The sequence below is a fragment of the Nematostella vectensis genome, chromosome 2 (genome assembly GCF_932526225.1).
Source record: "Nematostella vectensis chromosome 2, jaNemVect1.1, whole genome shotgun sequence".
Lineage (NCBI taxonomy): Eukaryota > Metazoa > Cnidaria > Anthozoa > Actiniaria > Edwardsiidae > Nematostella > Nematostella vectensis.
The window spans coordinates 10,800,647-10,819,725 of record NC_064035.1 but is presented as its reverse complement, the minus strand read 5'-3'; the positions used below and the strand labels follow the sequence as shown (position 1 = coordinate 10,819,725).

General features: G+C 39.6%; 3 protein-coding genes and 1 pseudogene across 3 annotated transcripts; 2 read left to right on the top strand and 2 right to left on the bottom strand.

The window, feature by feature from the left end:
- The first annotated feature begins 303 nt into the window (after positions 1 to 303).
- LOC5521268 lies at positions 304 to 6,945 on the top strand (annotated as a pseudogene).
- Positions 6,946 to 7,305: 360 nt separating this feature from the next.
- LOC5521269 (charged multivesicular body protein 5) lies at positions 7,306 to 11,269 on the bottom strand. Its single transcript, XM_001641028.3, has 8 exons — positions 11,084 to 11,269; positions 10,866 to 10,970; positions 10,353 to 10,399; positions 10,140 to 10,233; positions 9,950 to 10,021; positions 9,596 to 9,707; positions 9,041 to 9,165; positions 7,306 to 8,361 (listed from the first exon to the last, which is right to left on the bottom strand). The coding sequence occupies exons 1-8, from the start codon at positions 11,150 to 11,152 to the stop codon at positions 8,311 to 8,313; spliced, it is 675 nt and encodes a 224-aa protein (XP_001641078.1). The 5' UTR covers positions 11,153 to 11,269; the 3' UTR covers positions 7,306 to 8,310.
- Positions 11,270 to 11,406: 137 nt separating this feature from the next.
- LOC5521270 (deacetylase Oant_2987-like) lies at positions 11,407 to 15,942 on the top strand. Its single transcript, XM_032366461.2, has 5 exons — positions 11,407 to 12,127; positions 13,006 to 13,122; positions 13,589 to 13,739; positions 14,289 to 14,374; positions 14,696 to 15,942. Exons 1-5 carry the CDS (start codon positions 11,830 to 11,832, stop codon positions 15,337 to 15,339), a joined length of 1,296 nt encoding a protein of 431 aa, XP_032222352.1. The 5' UTR covers positions 11,407 to 11,829; the 3' UTR covers positions 15,340 to 15,942.
- LOC5521155 (superoxide dismutase [Mn], mitochondrial) lies at positions 15,627 to 18,378 on the bottom strand. Its single transcript, XM_001641029.3, has 5 exons — positions 18,081 to 18,378; positions 16,973 to 17,089; positions 16,418 to 16,524; positions 16,254 to 16,326; positions 15,627 to 16,139 (listed from the first exon to the last, which is right to left on the bottom strand). Exons 1-5 carry the CDS (start codon positions 18,301 to 18,303, stop codon positions 15,994 to 15,996), a joined length of 666 nt encoding a protein of 221 aa, XP_001641079.1. The 5' UTR covers positions 18,304 to 18,378; the 3' UTR covers positions 15,627 to 15,993.
- Between the last annotated feature and the right edge of the window lie 701 nt (positions 18,379 to 19,079).

The following is a 19,079-nucleotide window of genomic DNA, read 5'->3' as shown; positions in this document are numbered from 1 at the left end:
CAGGCCCGTACCCAGGATTTTTCTTGGGGGGGGGGGGGGGTGCAAAATCTGAAAAACTGGACCTTATTATTCTGGGGGGGGGGAGGGAGTAAAAAAAATTCTGACCACCCACGAAAGAACAAAAAGCGATTTTTTTTATCTTTTTACAGTATCTCCAAGGGACGTTTATTGTCGGATTTGGCTACAAAAAAGTCTGACTTATGGATTTTAGACATACCAGAATAATCTAGCGCATGCTTTATAGCTACACTACAAATATCACGTCTATTGAGAACCGAAAGTGGACTTTTGGCCGTGGGGGTGCACCCACTGCACTCCCCCCCCCCCCCCCCCTGGGTACGGGCCTGCTTATGTTTAGTTGTTATTAGGATGTGATAATCCACTAGCGTGAGATCCCCTTAGGGATAGAAACGGAAAAAATATTGCGCACCCCCTAAGGGATAGCTACGGAGCCCGGGAAGGGACATTTGAAAAACCTACTGCAATTTTATTTCGTGCGGTATAATTTTCGCGTCGTGAGGACGTCTTCAATTTCGCGTGTCTTTTTTTTTTCGAGCAGTTAGTAGAAGTTTATATTAAAGATTGGTGGATCACCCCCATCTACCCCCCCGGGTTACAGGTTTCAGGATTCAAGGCATCAAACTCTGCTTATAGCGATTTGCTCAAACGATGGCGATCGTTCAAAGATAACGGTCCGACCAGAAGATTGAAACAAAAACAGGCAAAACATGCGTTTGTAATATGAGTTACCCGGAAGCTTTGAAGAGTGTCAAAACTAAGACAACATTACTGGGTTTTTTTATGCAGATCCAGCCTGTTGAGGTGGTACCCTCAGAAATACAATTAAAACACCATTAATCATAAGAAATCTTCATAAAGCTTTTTGGTTTGATATATGATAATTTTATAATCCCAAAAACCTATTTTCGAGTGAGGATAACGTGTAAACATTTCTAAAAAGTTTCGACTGATAAATTCACTTTCAATTTTCCATCAGCAAAGAGCAAATTTCCATTTCCTTGAAATTGTCACACGTCATTGAGGCACGTGTCATGCGGGATTTAAACCATCGGTTGCCAATTTTATTTCCATTTTCCACGCTGTACCACTTATGGCAGGTCGAGGACTACTTTTGCAGCTGCTAATAACAGCAGTGTGTACGTCTGTCTCTGCTCCTAGCCGCTATTATGAACCAGGGAACGCCACCATTGCGGTCATCTTACCGCTGCACTCACAGACGCAATCAGGCAAGTGCGGTGAGTTGTATAAACTTTGTCTCGGCTACATAGAGGCAATATCACACACCATAGCGCGCATCAACAACTTAACGGATATCCTGCCTGGGATCAGTCTCGGTCTGGATGTGTGGGATTACTGTTTCAACTCTACGCTTGCCATGCAATGGGCGTACGACATCGTGTTAAATAATGATCACAACAAGTTGGTGAGACAGCACGGAGTGCGTCGGGAAAAGTTGAGCAACCTAACGGAGCCAGTGGTTGGAGTAATCGGTTCTATGGAGTTTAGCACATCCGTCAACATCGCTGGACTTTTTCAGGTTAGTAGTACAGCTTTATCCACACAAAAACGTTGCTTGCCTAAAGAGGAGCCCCATATATACATATTATTCGTATCTCTAAGTAAGGGTTGGTAGAGGGAACGCGGCGAACTTCTTTGAAGCGGGGTCTGGATGGGGTTAACTGACTAGCGACAAACGGCTTAAAAATTGACTGATACATGACAACTGACTACCAACAAAACATGAAAAAAAAAACCAGTCAGACTAGCGACGAAAAATATTTGCCGACTACCGACATTTTATTATTTCCGGTATTTTAAGTCTTTAATTCCATCGTCAATCTACTTAAATTCGGCCATTTCAGAATCTGCACTATGTATTTACTGTTGCATCAACTTTTCAGTCAATTATTAATCCATAATTAATTTATTATCAATAAGTTATTCATTACTAATCAATCCTAAATAATGTTTAATCTTGTTTATACGTGAAATTTGGTACAAAAGCGAATACCAGCTTAGATTCACCGACTACCGACAAAGACATATAATTCTTACCGACTACCGACAGATTATGGAAATTTTAACTGACTACCGACATGCAGACCCCCCCCCCCCCCCCCATTCAGACCCTGTTGAAGCGTGTCTTAGTTAGGTTTCTCGTGTTGTCAGTGACATTTGACTTTGAACACGGAACGTACATTTTTTTTACTCGAAGTTATTAGAGGGGAATGATTACGTAACCCGGCGAACCTCAAAGGCCGATGTTTTTGCTTGGATTTTGGCCCTGTCACGGTGAAGGTGCACAAGTCGGGCGTACACAGAGAATGGAGTTAACCAAGAATCGTTCTCTGCATCAATACCACTTTTCGATCTTTTCAAAACTCTTCAGTATTGATACAGATTTGACACAATGTTATCATGCTGGCCTTGTAAGCTCGATGAGATTGTTCAATAGAGCCCCACTAAAGAATTTAAGCTCCGCTCGGTACTTGCAAGTACAAAATATACATGTCTATATAAACTAATTTTCTAAGGGCTGTAGAGATCGAGATATAAACATGCAAAGCGAAAAAGACAAATGAAAAGCAAGTGAATAAAAATAGCAAGGTTTCAAATAAATCAATAAACGATTTGCGCCCGAATATGTATATTCATATATCTCGGCCATATCTTGTACTTTACGCTTGGTCTGTGCATGTTCGTGATCACGTGACAGGGTTGCTAAACATTAGGGAGCGACTATTGTTTATGTCCTTTGAAGTTCGCCGGGTTTCCTAAATATTCTCCTCTACTACCTTTTTTTTTAATTCAAGAACGTTTGCGAACGACAAATTCCGTGTTATATATGCGCGCGCTCAACGCCACGCTCAGCGCGTAGCAACGTCGTTACTGAGCAACACTAATGTCCGTACACTCTTTACACTATAAGATCCTTATTACGTTTATTTCAACATTGATAATGTATTTTAAAAAGACTGTCATTTTCCTCTACTGAATACAAATTATCGCGGTGTTGCGTGTGACCTCCAAGAATAAATAAACCCAAACTCCTTATATAGCGTGTAAGGCCCGGCGCACACGGTGAGCAAAACTTCACTCGTGCAATTTGCTCACTGCCTCGCGAGGCCAAAAACTCACAGTTCAAGCAGGTGAGAATTTTGCCTAAGTTGCTCGCAGGACGTGATTTCGTTCGATCGACGTCCGCACACGGTGAGTTTTTGGCCTCGCGAGGCAGTGAGCAAATTGCACGAATGAAGTTTTGCTCACCGTGTCCGCCGGTCTTAATCGGCCCCTTGGCCGCCATAAAGTAAGTGGGTATATTCTAATTGAAGGATCTTCGTATATCCTTTTTGTATATGATACATATGACCTTTACATTGAATTCCAACAGAAAAAAAACACGAAAGAAAATACATAGCCACCTTTGATTTATACATTGTAAACTCAAAGGTCTTTTCTACATGAACTCTTCTTAATCTCTCAATCTTTAATTTTCAATTGAGCTTGGGCTGTTTTGTAGCAGTTTCAGGCTGAAAACGCTCTTAAATTTCAGGGTAGATATCAAAGAGTATTAGGTACATATTTGATATTTCAAAGAGAAATTGTTGCGATTCCCCAATGACTCGAGCTAAAATTGTGTAGTTGCAGAAAATATCCATACCCCCCCTATTGAGGGGGTCGGAGGTATGAACCCCACCCCCACCCCTCTGAAATTTCCAACCCCCTGGAAAAAGATATATACAGTGACTGTTAAGGAAAAGGGGCATTTTACCCCCCCTCCCCTCTGGAAATTCCTGGACGTCTGAACCCCCATCCCCCCCCCGGAATCTCCAATCCCCTCAATGGGGGGGGGGGGGGGGGGGGGGGGGGTTGGATATTTTCTGGAATTACACATTTCGATTTAATACCAGAGTAAACTGTGCCTCAAAATCCTTTCTGTCTGGTTTTAGGTTGTGGGTCTTCCCATTGTGAGCCCCTTCTCTACCAGTGAAGAGCTCAGTTCGCCTTACTTCGACTCGTTCTTTCGTACCATTCCACCGGACAACCAGCAGTCCAAGGCCATGGCTGATCTCACCGAGTACTTCGACTGGGTCTATGTAGCAGTCGTTGCTCATGACGGCTCCTACGGGAAGTACGGCGTGCGCGCGCTCGAGAGAGAGGCGTATAACAGACAAGTTTTCTGTATTGCCTTTGTAGAGTTCTTCACGGAGTCCGGCTACAAAGAAAAGGTAAAAACTATAGTCGCGAAAATAAAGCGAAATCCTAATATCAAAGTGATCATATTATGGAGCAACTACGAAGAAGCGGGCGCCTTTCTGGAAGAAGCGAGCACGCAAAGTATAACAGACAGAACTTTTCTACTTTCTGAAGGGATGGCAACGTATGCTAAAATCTTAAAAACATATTCCTCGGTTCTGGATCGCTCCTTATCGATACTACCTCACGTGTATAGAGATGTGGATTTTGAAAGGCATATCACGAGCCTGACACCAGAGAAAACAAGAGAAAGGAATCCTTGGTGGAATGAATACTGGCAAAGCACTTATAACTGCTCAAAGGAAGTGGATGATCAAAGCTATTGTACAACAGACAACAGGCTTTAATGAGCTAAGTAGTGCTTATGTGCCATACGTTATAGACGCAGTCTATGCGTTAGCTCACTGCTTTGATGCGTACTTCAAGACAAGACCCACAATAGCGCGTACTATGCCGTTATGAGCTTTAGTAAAAATGAGCAAAACGACCAGTACTCCCTAGAGGAGATCGGCTACTGGAAGAGAAACTTGAATTCAAAGCCGGAGCTGTATGTGAACAACAAGTTGACTCGATGGAAGACATTGGATAATTCAGTGCCCCTATCCATGTGCAGTGAACCCTGTCCCGCGGGGGCAAAACAGACCGTCATCAATCGGTGCTGCTGGGAATGCTTCCGCTGTCCACAGGGCTCCATTTGCTCCTCGCGAGGTTCACGGAACTGCACGAGATGTAGCAAGGAGCAGATGTCCAACAACGACAACACAAAGTGTGTCAGTCTGCCATTGCAGAACATCGTATGGGAGGACAGTACAGCAATAGTATTCATTGTGCTGACTTCGATCGGATTTGCCCTCATCCTGGTCGTCCTGGCAGTGTTTATCCAGCATAAGGATACTCCAATAGTGAAGGCCAGTAATAAAGAGTTAAGTTACCTTATACTACTTATCATAGGACTGACACTCCTTCTGCCCATCCTCCATCTTGAGCTTCCTAATGTCGGCGTCTGCTACCTCGTGCTGCCATGGCGGTACTTGACGTGCACTGCGTGCGTCTCGGTGCTCTTCATCAAGACCAACAGGCTGGTGCGTGTGTTTCAGACAGAGGCACTGCCGCCTTGGTTTAAAGCGTACATCTCGGATCTCATGCGCCAATTTCTGGTGGCCTTGCTCCTGAACGTAATTCAGGTCATTCTGACGTTATGTTGGTACTCACTTGACCCACCGCAAGTACAGAAGGACATTACTTTCCAGAAGAACATGTTCTTGTTTTGCATGCCGTTCCAATCAAGCACAGGTCAGATCATTCGAGCCGTCATGTTCGGCTACTTCATCTTCATGTCTCTCCTGTGCACTCTGTACGCCTTTTAGGCCCGCAAGCATCCAAAGAATTTCAACGAAGCTCGTTACATAGGCTTTTCTCTGTACATACTGCTGTTGTCGTGGGTGGCTTACTTCCCTGTGGACTCGGCTCTCGAGGGCTTCTACACTACCATCGTGGCGTGTGCCACAGCACTCATGATCAGCTATGGTCTGCTCGGATGTCTATTCCTTCCTAAGTGTATATCATCTTGATGCATCCGGGGCAGAACACTCCAGAGTCTGCCCAAGCAGAGGTTGGGCAGTGTTCATTCCATCTCAGCTCAAAGCCGTCTCAGAGCAAGATAAAACCTGATCCATAGGTGCTCTTGGATTTGTATTCACAACTTGGAAAGTATGATCGCACATACAATGGAACCTTTTTTTCTAAGGTAACTATTTTCGAGACCGAGCAAATGATTCGAGAAACGATTTGCTATGTGAGGAAATGATATGACTTCTTTTGATCTATGTTGTACCTTAATGAGTCTAGTGAAGCTAGCCACCAAGTACGATAGTAAAATATAACGCAGTAGTATGATTAACAAGTATTGATCACGTGTCTTATGAACACACTGGTTGGCCACTTCTTTAAAAAGACTTGGGGAAACACAAGACGGATGCATTTCGCTATGTGTCACGCTAGATATCTCCAACAATTAAAAAAATAGGTCATCATAAGTCTTTAAAAAAGCATCATTTGTAAATGATGTGGTATTCGGGAAAATACCACCGTTTTGATATCTCTCTGTATTAAGCAGCATCCGCGGAAAACATTACGTTAAAAAAAAAAAGTTGTTTGTAAAAATAATAGTAAGAGTCAAGTTGACTGCCCAGTACCTAAGCGACGGTCGAATCGACTAAGCGGGTATTTCTTTTCTCGTATTTCGCTCCTATTAGATCTAAAACACCAATCAAACATAGTTCACGCGATTAGTCTAAGAAATAGCCGGACTTGGGCGTCGACGGCAATGTTTCGGATCAGAGAAAAAGTAGAAGAGAGATTCATTGCGTGTGAACTCCCGATGCCAAAGATAGTTATTGGCCTTTTAACCAAAAGAAAAACTTGTACCTATATTTCACTCATTAACTGATAAAAGTAATTAAAATTAGCAAAACTAGAGCATTGCGGCACGGACGTGGTTTGCCCTAGTGGTCAAGTTCAATCAAAATAAGTTTAGAAATACACAGAAAAACAATTTGCACTGTAGGACGTTTCAGCCCTAGTTATCTCAAGTTCATGTTGTAAGCTAGTCATCACGCCTTGCACAACACAGTTGTCAAGAGGAATAAACCCGGTAACTCCCTTCAAGCGGTCTACTAGTCTCCTTATTCTTACATAATAAAATACTCTCGACATACTCGTTTTGAGGCGACAGCGCATCATTGATAAAGTTTCCAGATCGTTGGTATCAAAAAAGGTAACATGTGTGTAAAAAATCGAGGGAAAAGGAGTCGATGAAGCTATTTTCAAGGAATTTTAAACCTTTTTTTAGAGTTTTAGAAGTTCATATATGTCAAAAGGTATAAATAACATTCAGTATCACATTCAGCCAGCCCCGATGCCCCATCTATGATTTGTTTGTCACTGCATCACCGGGTTACTATTAATTCCATAAAACAGTTTAATATACTTTTGATAAGAAAGTTAATAGAAAGCCATAATACAATATGTTTTTGCATTATCTGTTTTATTGAAAATCTGAGAATTGCCATTACAAGCTTGATTTACCGTTATTTAGTTGTTCAAACTCTCGTCATATGTCTCAGGCATTTATTAGGGGACGATGTTAATTCGAGGCTAGCATTAACTAAAGTCACTTAATTAATACATTATACCGTTCATATATGGCGAGGTTTGCAGGCGTTGAATGTATTACTTCGGCCAAAACAACAACAACAACAACAACAAACAACAGAAAATTGCGGTTTCCCCTTGATTGAGTGACAAAAATTCCATGATGGCGACCGCGACATATGTACGACATTCGGGTTTTCTCCTCAACAAAAAGTAATTACATCTATTACCATTTGAGACTCATGTGTGGCGCCTGTTTGGGGGTGGCGTCTAAGCAAGTAAATAATGGTACTTACGGTATATACAGGGTGATTAACTAACATACTGGTAACCAGTAAAACTTAGTAATAACGTTTTTGATTGTCAGATTTGTCCCAAATTGTATCAATTTTTTCAATGAGATCGAGCATCGCCTACAACGAAGGATGTAAGGGCATTGTCCCCAGCGTAACTTGCCTCTAGCAGGAAAGACCGTGCAAACCGTGCAAACCGTGCAAGGAGCACCTTGCTTTTCTGCCCACACTACAAGTGCTATAAAAGACATCAGAAACAACAAGCCAGCTTGTCTGTATATCTTCTGCAAAATGGGGTCAGTATGCAGCTCTTACAAGCTGCAATTTGATTGGACAAATGAACAATATCCGCACCTCGATACAAAGAACGAGAAGAGTAAAGACAAAAGAACTCCTTTGTAGAACAAAGATAATAGGAGACAAAGCAGCTGCGTACTTACTCGCAAAATGCAGTAAAGACTGTGTAGAACAATGTATAAGAACCTAATCATTTGTCAAGTTATTTTGCAAGTTGTCAAGCAGGGGTGACGAAAAAGAAACACACCTAGCATTTTCACAAAGAGCAAGTAATTCTCAGTAAAGGGATTTAATTCTTTGCAAGCACAGGAAGACCAAATTCATCCACTGCTATTCCATCCTGAAACATAGAAACAAAGACCAAACTGTCAATCTAATGTATCAACAGCTAAGTGACAACATATTAGGTTATGTAATGTACTGCAATCCTCGAGCACATAAGTATGTGGTGAGATGGCCTGGCTGCATTGCTGTTCACAGTTTAATACCTTGCCCAAAGTTTGTAACTTGGAGCTTAGGCCACATATCACAAAGAAGCTGGGTAATTTTCCCCACTTGAAGTGTTTTTTATTGCTGAAGACAAGTGTGTGAAAAAAAAAAAAACCTTATCCAACATGATTTCACGCATGAGGTTATGTTGATTCAGCAATGTGTGCACTCTCATTTTAAATACTGGGGTAAGAGTCAGGCCAGTTAAGGGTAAAATTAATAGCATTTGCAAGGTAACCTTGTGTGAGCCAAGATGTGTATGGTAAAAAAACAACAGGGTCAGCTGCAAGCACTCCATTTCCCTACATTCACCCAATCTTTCTCCACAGACATGCACCATCAACCCCCTCTTCTTAATACCCAACCCTTTGAATCCCAGAACTGAACTTAACAGCTACTTATGGTTACTAATAAATCGTAAGGGTAAAGATAAGACAGCTAATCATATGATTTATCCATTTTTCATGCATTACGCAAAATGTTTGATGGCTCCCTATTGTGTTGTAGGAGCAGAGGGGTCTTCTATTTACCTGTGTTCTTGATCCCGAAGGGTCCCTCTCTCCCGGCACTGTGTCTGGGGCAGCAGGTGCATTGACCTCATCTAGATATGAAGTGTCCTCATCTAAAGCCAAGTCATCTCCAAGAGCTTCCAATTCTAGCAAAACCATTAACCAAGTTAAAAAAAAAAGTGTTTGTTTCTTAAAATTAAAATTGTGATTGAGGAAGTATGTACTGTTCTTATTCCTTCTGGGAACAAAAAGAAAATTAAATGGCTGGAAAATAAATCAGCATTAGTTTACTGTACAATTAACTTCATGTTTTGGTAGAAATAATATGCTTTCCATTTTACAAATATTTGTTTGTTTGTAGTGTAGTATTTTTTGCTTATTCTTGTATTTGTTTCAAGTAACTTTGTTGCAAAACTAACAAAATAAAATAAATAAACAAACAAACAAAAATGAAATAAATAAACAAATAAACAATAAAATACACAAACAAACAAATATTCTCACAATTCTGCTTCAAAGAAATAAGATAATAAGATAACCCAAATAAGGCTTCAAATTCTGTAGCATAACACAAACCGGCATCTAGATCAGCTTCATCAATATCATCAGGCAACCCATATGTTCTGCCGAGACTCTCTTGTATTTCATTTGCTTGTTCCATCATATCTGCCATGTCGTCTTGAATGTCCTTAATCAGTGAAAAACAGTATATAAAGTACACTTTACAAAGGCATAGTCAGATTTCCCAGATTGCATTGAAAACCGCAAACTTGTGGTTCTGAAATGGGCAAAAAGGGAAGTGCTTATTCAAGCAATTACTATAGTGTAAAAATTGCCTTACATAATAGATGAGACAACATTTATAACTATCTGGGCTAGTTTTCCTGTTCTTCACACATACCTATTCATTGTAAGATGTTTAATTATTACCTCAATCTGGTCGATATTCAACTTTTTGTATTCTTTTTTCATTTCTTTGAGACCTGTTTTCATAGCATCAACCTAAGAAGGCACAAATTTTGAAAAGTAATCAACTGGACATTGTTTTTATACATAAAAGCAATAACTTAATTACTGGTTTTAAAAATAGATACATTCACAAGAAGATTGCTACACTTACTGTATGTTTTGTGTCTTTTAATGTTTGAGTTGTAAAGTTTGCTTGTTCCATATTAAATGACTGTTGCCGGAGACCCTCTAGTTGGTTTTCATATCTAAAATATGAAAAAAATATAACGGATATGCTCTGGATTTCAAAAAGAGAAAAATGAGAAAAGAATCTATGTACGAGAGTTGGACAAAGTGATTATTTTCCAAACAGAAAGGGACTTACTGTTTCTTTTGTTTGAGGACTCGTAATGCTCTCTGTTTTAACATGTTCTGAAAAAAAGGAGTTATATGTGAAATATGGTACATTGACACCTCCATATAATGGTCCAGATCTAAATTGCATCAGTCAAACACTAAAAATAAAACTCCATTTAGCAGACAGCATGTTACGGACACATTATTCAGTTCCGTGGATGCCAATCATATGGAGTTTTATGTATAGATTATTTCTGATGAGACCCATGGCCTTCCGACCATTTGATGGCATCATACGCAACCACCCACAAGCATCATAATGGTGCCATCCTTGCTCATGATCACTTAATCATAAGCAATAAAACCACTATGAACCAAGGTAAGGCATGAATACTGTCTGACAAAGGAAGCATACAACGTTTTTCAGTCAGCCAGTTAGTCATGCAGGAAAGTGTTTGACTTGAAGCTAAACTACTCAAGTCAAGTCATAACTTATATTTAAGTAGTTATAAATAAAAAACATTGAACGAATGAATCGCACCTTTGAGGGTCCATCTCTCATCTTCTTCATTTGATCCTTGTATTTTAACAGCTCTTGGTCTAGTTTTGCGATTTTCTTTTCAATGGATTCACCTCTACTATCAACCTACAGTACAAATATAATACAAACCAAAAAATATTTTGAAGGCCTCTATTCGCCATTTTGAAATTACAATGCCAAACTAAATGCGGATATAGGCTCAATTTAAAGATACTTACGTTCGAAATGCAATCTGTTAAGTTCGGCGGAGGCTCCTTAGGCTTTCCTTTTCCAAACAGTCTATTCATTTTGGGAAAATAATAGTTGATTCCTGGATAAAACAACGACAAACTCCGCTGAGGGTTTTTCGTAGCAAGAGAACTGTTTGATCACGTGACACAATCTTAAAATAGAAGCCAGTTATGATGTCACGTCCTAAACAAAGAGATTGATTCATTGCTAATTTTCAGAGCGGTCTGAAAAACATCATCATTATTTTAATAAAAATTCTTAAAAGAATTTTGCTATTGTTTTCTTCTAACAGCTAGTAAAGCGATAGACAATATTGTAAAATAATACCTTATTCCTGTCATTCAATGATGATGTTGACCCAAACTGAAGGTTTCAGGCCTATATTTCCGGCCTTGCATTTGCATCTGACGGGTCCGCCGGGTTCTATCCTGGAAACGTTTCACGTTTCGAGTTATCTGCGAAGTTGGGATCTAGGAGATTCTAACTTCTCCCACCTCTAAGGCTTGTCGAAGAACGAATTTTCATTTATACTTTGATCTATCATATTTAGTTTTCTTTATCTCTTGTGAGGGGTTTCTGAGACTATTAAGTTACATAGATATCAAAAGGCTAACGTTTTCGATACACAATGTTTATTCCTGTGGATAATAATTACCATTGAGTAATCCAGATTTACTCCTCAAATACGCAGTGTTAAATTATCGTGTTTTGTTTTTCTGCAAAGCTACTGAACATGTTGCTTGAAATAGCAGACGTAGTTATAAAAAACGGCCATGTTATTGACCCAGCCAATGGAATCGATGGAGTCACAGAAGTTGCTATGAAAGATGGAAAAATCATGGCAGTTGGAGATAATCTCGAATTCCAACATGAGCCATTGCAAGTGTTTGATGCGAAGGGTTGCTTGGTGATGCCAGGTTTGATTGACATGCACACACATGTCTACCAGTATGCCACCCCCCTTGGGGTTAACGCAGATGAAACATGTTTATCACGTGGTGTTACAACAGTTGTGGATGCTGGTAGTGCAGGTAAGCAAGAGCAGCCTTATAAAAAAATTCAGAAGCAAATGTGGCCATGAAAACCTCAGAAATTTCTTAAAATACCCTTCAGTACAATGACGGTTTCCCCCCTTGGAGATGTGCCTCTCCTTTGAGGGTTCCTGGAATTATAACACAATATTACTCTTGGTGGGGGTGGCACACAAAATTTTTGAGAAAACCGCAATACAGCAGAAAAAATCAGAAATATCGCATAACGCACAGAAGGACGAGGTTTTGATGAGCATGTGTGCATGTGTCTCCAGCGCAGCCGTTCTCTGTGTCGGTCACGCAACGCTCCCATCCCAACTAATACTTGTCATTTTGACATGTTTACATTTCAAAGGCCTCTGATTGGTTTGAAAGCGACAATGTGTCGAAGCTGATTGGTTGACTGGAAATCTTGAGTAACGTTTGAGCGACGTGCTCATAACAATGGAAAACAGGAAAAGGAATCTAATGCAAGAGCAAGCAGCCGTTAGTGAGGATGGGAGCGTTGCGTGACCGACACAAAGAACGGGGGAGACTAGTCACCCCAACATTTCTAGTTTTCCCTCTAGATCATTCCGTACCAAGGGCAAATCCCGCGCACCGTAGGACTAATAAACACAGTTACACCGCAATCATTTTAATTTTTTACCGCAATACCGCCGTTAAAAAGCTAAATATTTCAATTTACAGTGTTTTGAAATACCGCATCAACACATGTTTTTTTGCTCTGTTACCGCAATATCGTTCAAAAAATGTCCAATACCGCAATACCACAAAACCCAACGTCTCCTCTTGGTGTTTTTGTTATGGTTTAGATACCTGGAAAGAGTTGCATTTTGATATTATTTTGTTTGTTTTTGTTGTGATTGATACTTTAGGTGCCACAACATTCCAAGGTCTCTGCAAGTATGTTGCAGAGAAAAGCCAGACAAGAGTGTTTGCATTTGTGCATGTTGCAAACCACGGCCTGAGCTCTGCTGGATGCACAAAAGAAGGTTTTAGTACTTGCAGTGTAATACATATTAACCAAATCATAGGTCATAACAGGGAATGGGGGGCACACTCAAGCGAAGAGGGGAGCCAAAAACATGTGATGGCAGTATTAGACCCCTTACATTTTTCCTCTCCTGTTCATTTTTATGTCAGAGTCGCTGGGCTGTAGCAAGGGATGGGTCACTGGGGGCATGTGCTTCCTCAATATTTTCAACAATTAAAAGGAAATGACTAGTAGGATCATGGTAGTGCCCCCGATACTTTCTTAATGTTTTGATATCAGCCTTCCCCCCCCCCCCCCCCCCCCGCCGGATATTTTGAGGCTTGCTACAGCTCTTGAGACGAGACGGAATAATTTTCCCAGTTGCTTATATAAGGGGAAGTATATTTACAGCCCACATCGAAATACCTGACTAAAAGGGTGACCCAAAATAAATGAGTCTAAAATTGAGATTTCCTGTCATTGAGGTGGTGGAGGAGAATGTGACTCTCTCAATCAAGTTGACCCTGCTATGTGCGCTGATTGCATAGCCTCTAACAGAGATATTACTGTGGGAGTGAAAGTACGGCTATCCTGGCATGTCTCAAATAATGGTGCTAATGAATTAGAAAGCTATCGGTATGTGAACTAAACCTCCTGATACTGTTATGCTACGGTTGAAAAATTTAGTATTATGAGCGCACCTCTGCATAAGAGGTATGCATCTTTTAATTTTTCATACCCCATCTTTCTTTGACCTGGATATTAGCACAAGCTGTAATAGGTCTTATTTAAGTATTAAAATTAAGACCCTGACACATACATATTACAATATGTGCATGTGTGGGGTGAAATGATCTGCATGATCATTTCTTTACTATACAATACTTTTTTCACAATTCCATTTTTATTATATTTTTTTACGGGAAAAACAGGTTCACCAAAATACCAATTTTTTTTAAACCTGGGTGTATAGCCATGATTTTGCTAGCCATTTTTGCGCAGGAGCATTATTTATCCCTTAGATTTCCTGTATTTAATAGGTTTTTAATTAAGATACTGTTGCACACAGTTAGCTACACTGCACCCACACCCCTTCTGAAACTCACCTGCATTTCAAGTCCCTGTGTGTCATTGTATCTTTTATGGATTATTAATAATTTTTACAACCCTGTCTTCTATAATCAGAAGAGCACTAGCAGCATCTAAAAAAGCCAGGGTACCTCTCATGGTTCATCATGCTATTTCTACTATCCCAACTGATGATATTGCAGGTAGTTGAATATTTATTAATCATACTTACAAATAATAAGCTGGTCACTTTCCTAACTAAGGTACATTTAGGATGGTAAACATGTGTAATGTGCAATAGTATCTGTATTATTTGCTTAGTCACCTGAAAAAAACAAAAACAAAACAAAACAAAATTTTTTTACACTGTTATGTTTTTTGATGTCGCTTAAACAAGAATACTTTATTTTATCCTTTGTTTAGCAAGGCATTTTGTTTTCTACTAAAAAAACATTGATTAGGTATTAGATGATAACAATGGGTGTGCTTTTGGTTGTATATTGATAAGCTATTGCACTCTCCAGGTCATGATGGCTTGAGTTGTCCAGGAAGTCTCATGAAAGGTGATATCTATACACACTGTTTCAGTGGTTTCAATGGGACAATCATTGACCCTGCTACCAAACAAATCTACTCATCTGTTCTTGCGGCCCATAACAGAGGGGTCATCTTTGATGTAGGGCATGGCAGAGGATCATTCTCCTGGACGGTTGCTGAACTTTGTGCTAGTCAGGATTTCTGGCCTGATGTCATCAGCACTGATTTGCATGTAGACTGCCAGAAAGGGCCAGCATATGACTTGCCAACAGTTATGACAAAAATGCTCCATGTTGGTATGCCACTTAATGAAATAATCAAAGCAGTCACCATTACACCAGCAACCGTCATTGGATGGGGTGACACAATAGGCTCACTATCAAAGACTAAAGTAGCTGATGTCACTGTCCTGAGGGAAGAGGCTTGTTCAATCAAGATGGAGGATAGCCAAGGGCAAGTTCGCACAGTTGAAAAGCGACTTGTTCCTGTTGCTGTTTGGAGAAAAGGAGAGCAACATCAGATATCCATGGAGGATGTCATCCCTTGTCATAACATAGAAGCACTGTACATGGACTGGGACAAACTTGTTGTAAAAGATAAACAAAACCCCCAAAAAGAAAACTTATCTTAAATCAGCCTGCAGTTACCTTATAGAGAGAACTCAATAAAACTACATCTCAATAGTTTGTCAAACTTAAAGCACAAGCACTTTACAAATTCGCCATGTGACACCTATCGCTAAAAGGTTGAATTGTGTATGTTTACATTAGACTTAAGCTTCTCTGTGTGAAGTAACTGGTTCCTAAATATGAGCACAGTAATTATTAATATTCTATATAAATAGCCAGTGAAAGCTGCTTCCAGGCCACAACTATGCAGCAATGCTCCTAGATTGACGCAAAATATTACCATATCATGTATCAGTACAAAAAATTTTATTTCACATCAAAACTTAGTCATGTGAAATATACAAATTACTACACAGTTATGTAGCTTTTACATGGAGTGGATACAATTACAATATTGGAAAAGGCAGGTGTACCAAGCTTCAATCTCAGAATACAGTAGATACATATCAAAATTTTATAGGATTTCTAAAACATTCTCCCTAAAACCCTTGAATGATTTGCGCAAATTACAAACTAGACACTAAGCTTACCAAAGTTATTTTTGAAAAGCTACTGTAGTTGCATTTCTTTCTGTTTAATAAAACTTAAGTTATGATAATCACAAAGTGACAGGCTCCCTTTGTCATTAATTTGTTACCAAAATATAATGACAATATCTAGCTACTAGCCGCCTGCAAGCGCTCTGCAACATTGGTCCAATTGATGACATCATATATCGCTTTGACATAATCAGGTCTAACATTCTTGTACTGAAGGTAATAGGCATGCTCCCACACATCAATTCCAAGCAATGGAACAAGGCCTGCAACACAAGCACTGTATATAAGCATATAATAATTTCCAGGCATGGTGATCATCTAGGCTTCATCTGGCTTCAAATCCACTGTACTGCACAGGGAGTAATACTCTTAAGTACCTGTTGTGGGCTGCAGTGGATCCTGGTTGAAACAGGTTGCAATCGCCAAGCGTTTGTTTACTTTATCATATCCCTGTAGATGAGGGTAATGCATTCTTTAGAAAAGACCTATTTATAGTTATCAAATAGGTTCAAATATAAATATTAATATATATTTAACCTACCAGCCATCCCCATCCAGACCCTTGTACTGCTATGGTTGCTGCATTAAACCTCTCTTTGAAATTCTCAAATGACCCAAAGTCCCTTTTGATGGCTTCCATCAGTTCACCTTTATACAAACATGAGATTGAATTATCAATTAATCTGAAGTAAAGCTTAAACCAAATTGCATAGGGATTACAGGACAAGCAAAAAATACTGATATAAAAAAAAACCCTCAAAAAAAAATCAGGGGATACAAGTTAACAGGGTCGATTAAAAAAACTAATTCGCTGCTTACAGTCTCATATAAATAATAAATAGAGCATTTTTATCCATATGTGTGAATTTACTCAAGAACAAAACAAAGGAATGTCATAAGAATGAAAATTGATTTTCGAGTTGGGGTTGGGGTTAGTCAACCGTCTTTCTGTTTCAAAATAACGGAAGAAACTTGGTGAATTATTTTTTATAGTATAACATACATAGTTTATAGTATATGTCAAGCTCTTTGATACAGGGCCTCCAACCAGAATGGTGTTTTGATCTTGGAATTATAAACATGCTTCATAGAATACCTGTAGGTTCACCTCCCCCATTAGGGGATAGGTTCGTCCAAAAGATTGAGTGGTTTAAATGACCACCTCCATTGAATTTGACAGCTGGTTGTAGTGCAATGGCTGTTGCAACATCACCTGTAAAACAAAACAGAAACAGCTTAGCCATGATTCTTACTAGCAAAGTTTTCATTGTGCAAATCCAAAAAAGGCATTTCCTCCTATAGTGTAGGGGAAGTTTTCTAAAGTCCCCTAAACCTAAGGAATTACCACTATATCAGGAAACCCCTGGAAATCAGTAGTGTAAAAGACCCACCTCTCCCAGAATTGTCATTTCCTTTTGAAATAGAACAACCCATTTGGGTAAACCAACTTTGAAAGTTAGATATTTTGATACAGTAGATTTGAGCTAAAATTGCAATGCAAAAACCCTCAAATTCATCAAAAACTACATATTAAGCCAATGACTATGTAACAGCTTCAAAAAGCATTTTATTGGATCAATTGGCTATGTTGGGTTCATTTGCCACCCCCAATCTCTGGTTGAATGGTGTTGAATGCAAGTTGAATGGATTTTAAAGGTTTGATTTTAGTCAAACAGCCATTCAACTATTGTGCTTAAGATTATATTGACAAAATCAACATGCAAGTTGAATGGCTTATTGACATCATTTACAAAAGCCTTGACTCTATGGTATTTACGATACTGTCCTTCCCCCCCCCCCCCCCCTTTCCCCAGCACACACACTACTGCTTCTATGTTGCACAGTATAGGCTCATTCCATCCCTTCTAGCTCAGCCCTGCAAACATTGCCTCAAAAAACTGTTTTGATTGATGTGTCTACGGATTTTTTCGAATAATAAAGCAAACATCATGTACTTACCAACTTATAAGTAATCTAATATTAAGTTACTTTCAGTAAGCTTAAGTTAGTTACAGTAAGTAAGCTTAAGTGACTTATAAGTAAGCTTATGTAAGGTTTTTATGTTGGAAAAAAAACCTACACCAACTCTACTGTGAGATTCTATGCAAAATTTCTACAATAACCGAACCCTAGACTATCACTTGAACATGTAAATAATGATAATTATAATCACCACTATCCAAGGTGCGGCGTTATTCTTTCACCTTTGGCCTGAGCTTCCAGGCATTTCTCCTCTGCGATGTTCAAGTTGTTCACGTAAGTCGCGTGGTGTTTACTGTGATGTAGTCGCATGATTTCCGTATTGATAGTAGGCTCTAAGGCGTCATAGTCGTATGGCAAGTCCGGTAGGGTGTGCTTGGCTCGGACTAAAGCCACTGGAAGGACTGCTTTTCGAGAAGATAAGCGGGCAACACGCGCCAACAACATATTATTTTATCGTGGTTCGTGAATCCTAGGTTCAACACACAGGAGAAGAAAGTCTTTAGGCCTGGAAAGGGAACAGAAGGCGTAGGGTCGTAGGCGGTATTAGGAATAACGACCCAGCTGATAATTTGGACTTTTCTCACCCAGAAAATTAAATAAGTAATAATAATAATATCAATGAACTGTATTGCAATAAATATTGTTAATGTATCAGATTTTTCTAATTTTCAGGTACATCTAATTATTTCTTTTTGTAATACCTGTGTCTTTTTCGTGTATTCTTGAGCATTGGGATACCTGTGCCTCTTGGATGGAAGTCGGTCACCCAAACTAAAACTACAACTCAGGGAGTGGTCCCATAATCAGGGGGAATTGGGGGGGGGGGGGGGCGAAAGTTGTGGGGGAGGGGGGTTGGTGGTTTCAGTAAGGAAGGGTGGATGGTGGCTCTAAATCCTATTTATAAGAACGCGGGGATTTTTAACTGTCCAAAAAATTTGTTGTCGGTTGCATAATACCGCTTGAAAACCGTTGGTTAAAAAAAAAACGTTTATAATCTAAAGAAAGATCCGCTTAGAAAAGTGGGGGGTGGGGGGGGCGCTGCCTTCCCCACTTTCAAGAGTGGGGGGGGAGGGTCTTGCAAGAAAAATAAACTTTAAAAATATAGGTTTCTTCTAGACCTATTTACTAGGGTAATACAGAAACAAAAACAACTGTTAACATTCTAGAAGAAAACCATGCTTTTGTCTTGATGAAGGCTCTTTTGAGATTATAAGTGGTTA

Excerpts from the sequence above, each read along its gene's own strand:
- LOC5521269 (XM_001641028.3), bottom strand. The coding sequence starts at position 11,152 with ATGAATAGACTGTTTGGAAAAGGAAAGCCTAAGGAGCCTCCGCCGAAC. Across the intron at positions 10,022-10,139 it reads TAAAAGACACAAAACATACA|GTTGATGCTATGAAAACAGG; the intron begins GTAAGTGTAGCA and ends GTGCCTTCTTAG. Across the intron at positions 9,166-9,595 it reads TGAAGCTGATCTAGATGCCG|AATTGGAAGCTCTTGGAGAT; the intron begins GTTTGTGTTATG and ends TGGTTTTGCTAG.
- LOC5521270 (XM_032366461.2), top strand. The coding sequence starts at position 11,830 with ATGTTGCTTGAAATAGCAGACGTAGTTATAAAAAACGGCCATGTTATT. Across the intron at positions 12,128-13,005 it reads TGTGGATGCTGGTAGTGCAG|GTGCCACAACATTCCAAGGT; the intron begins GTAAGCAAGAGC and ends TTGATACTTTAG. Across the intron at positions 13,123-13,588 it reads TGCTGGATGCACAAAAGAAG|GTGGTGGAGGAGAATGTGAC; the intron begins GTTTTAGTACTT and ends CCTGTCATTGAG.
- LOC5521155 (XM_001641029.3), bottom strand. The coding sequence starts at position 18,303 with ATGTTGTTGGCGCGTGTTGCCCGCTTATCTTCTCGAAAAGCAGTCCTT. Across the intron at positions 16,525-16,972 it reads TGGGGGAGGTGAACCTACAG|GTGAACTGATGGAAGCCATC; the intron begins GTATTCTATGAA and ends GTTTGTATAAAG. Across the intron at positions 16,140-16,253 it reads TCCACTGCAGCCCACAACAG|GCCTTGTTCCATTGCTTGGA; the intron begins GTACTTAAGAGT and ends CTTGTGTTGCAG.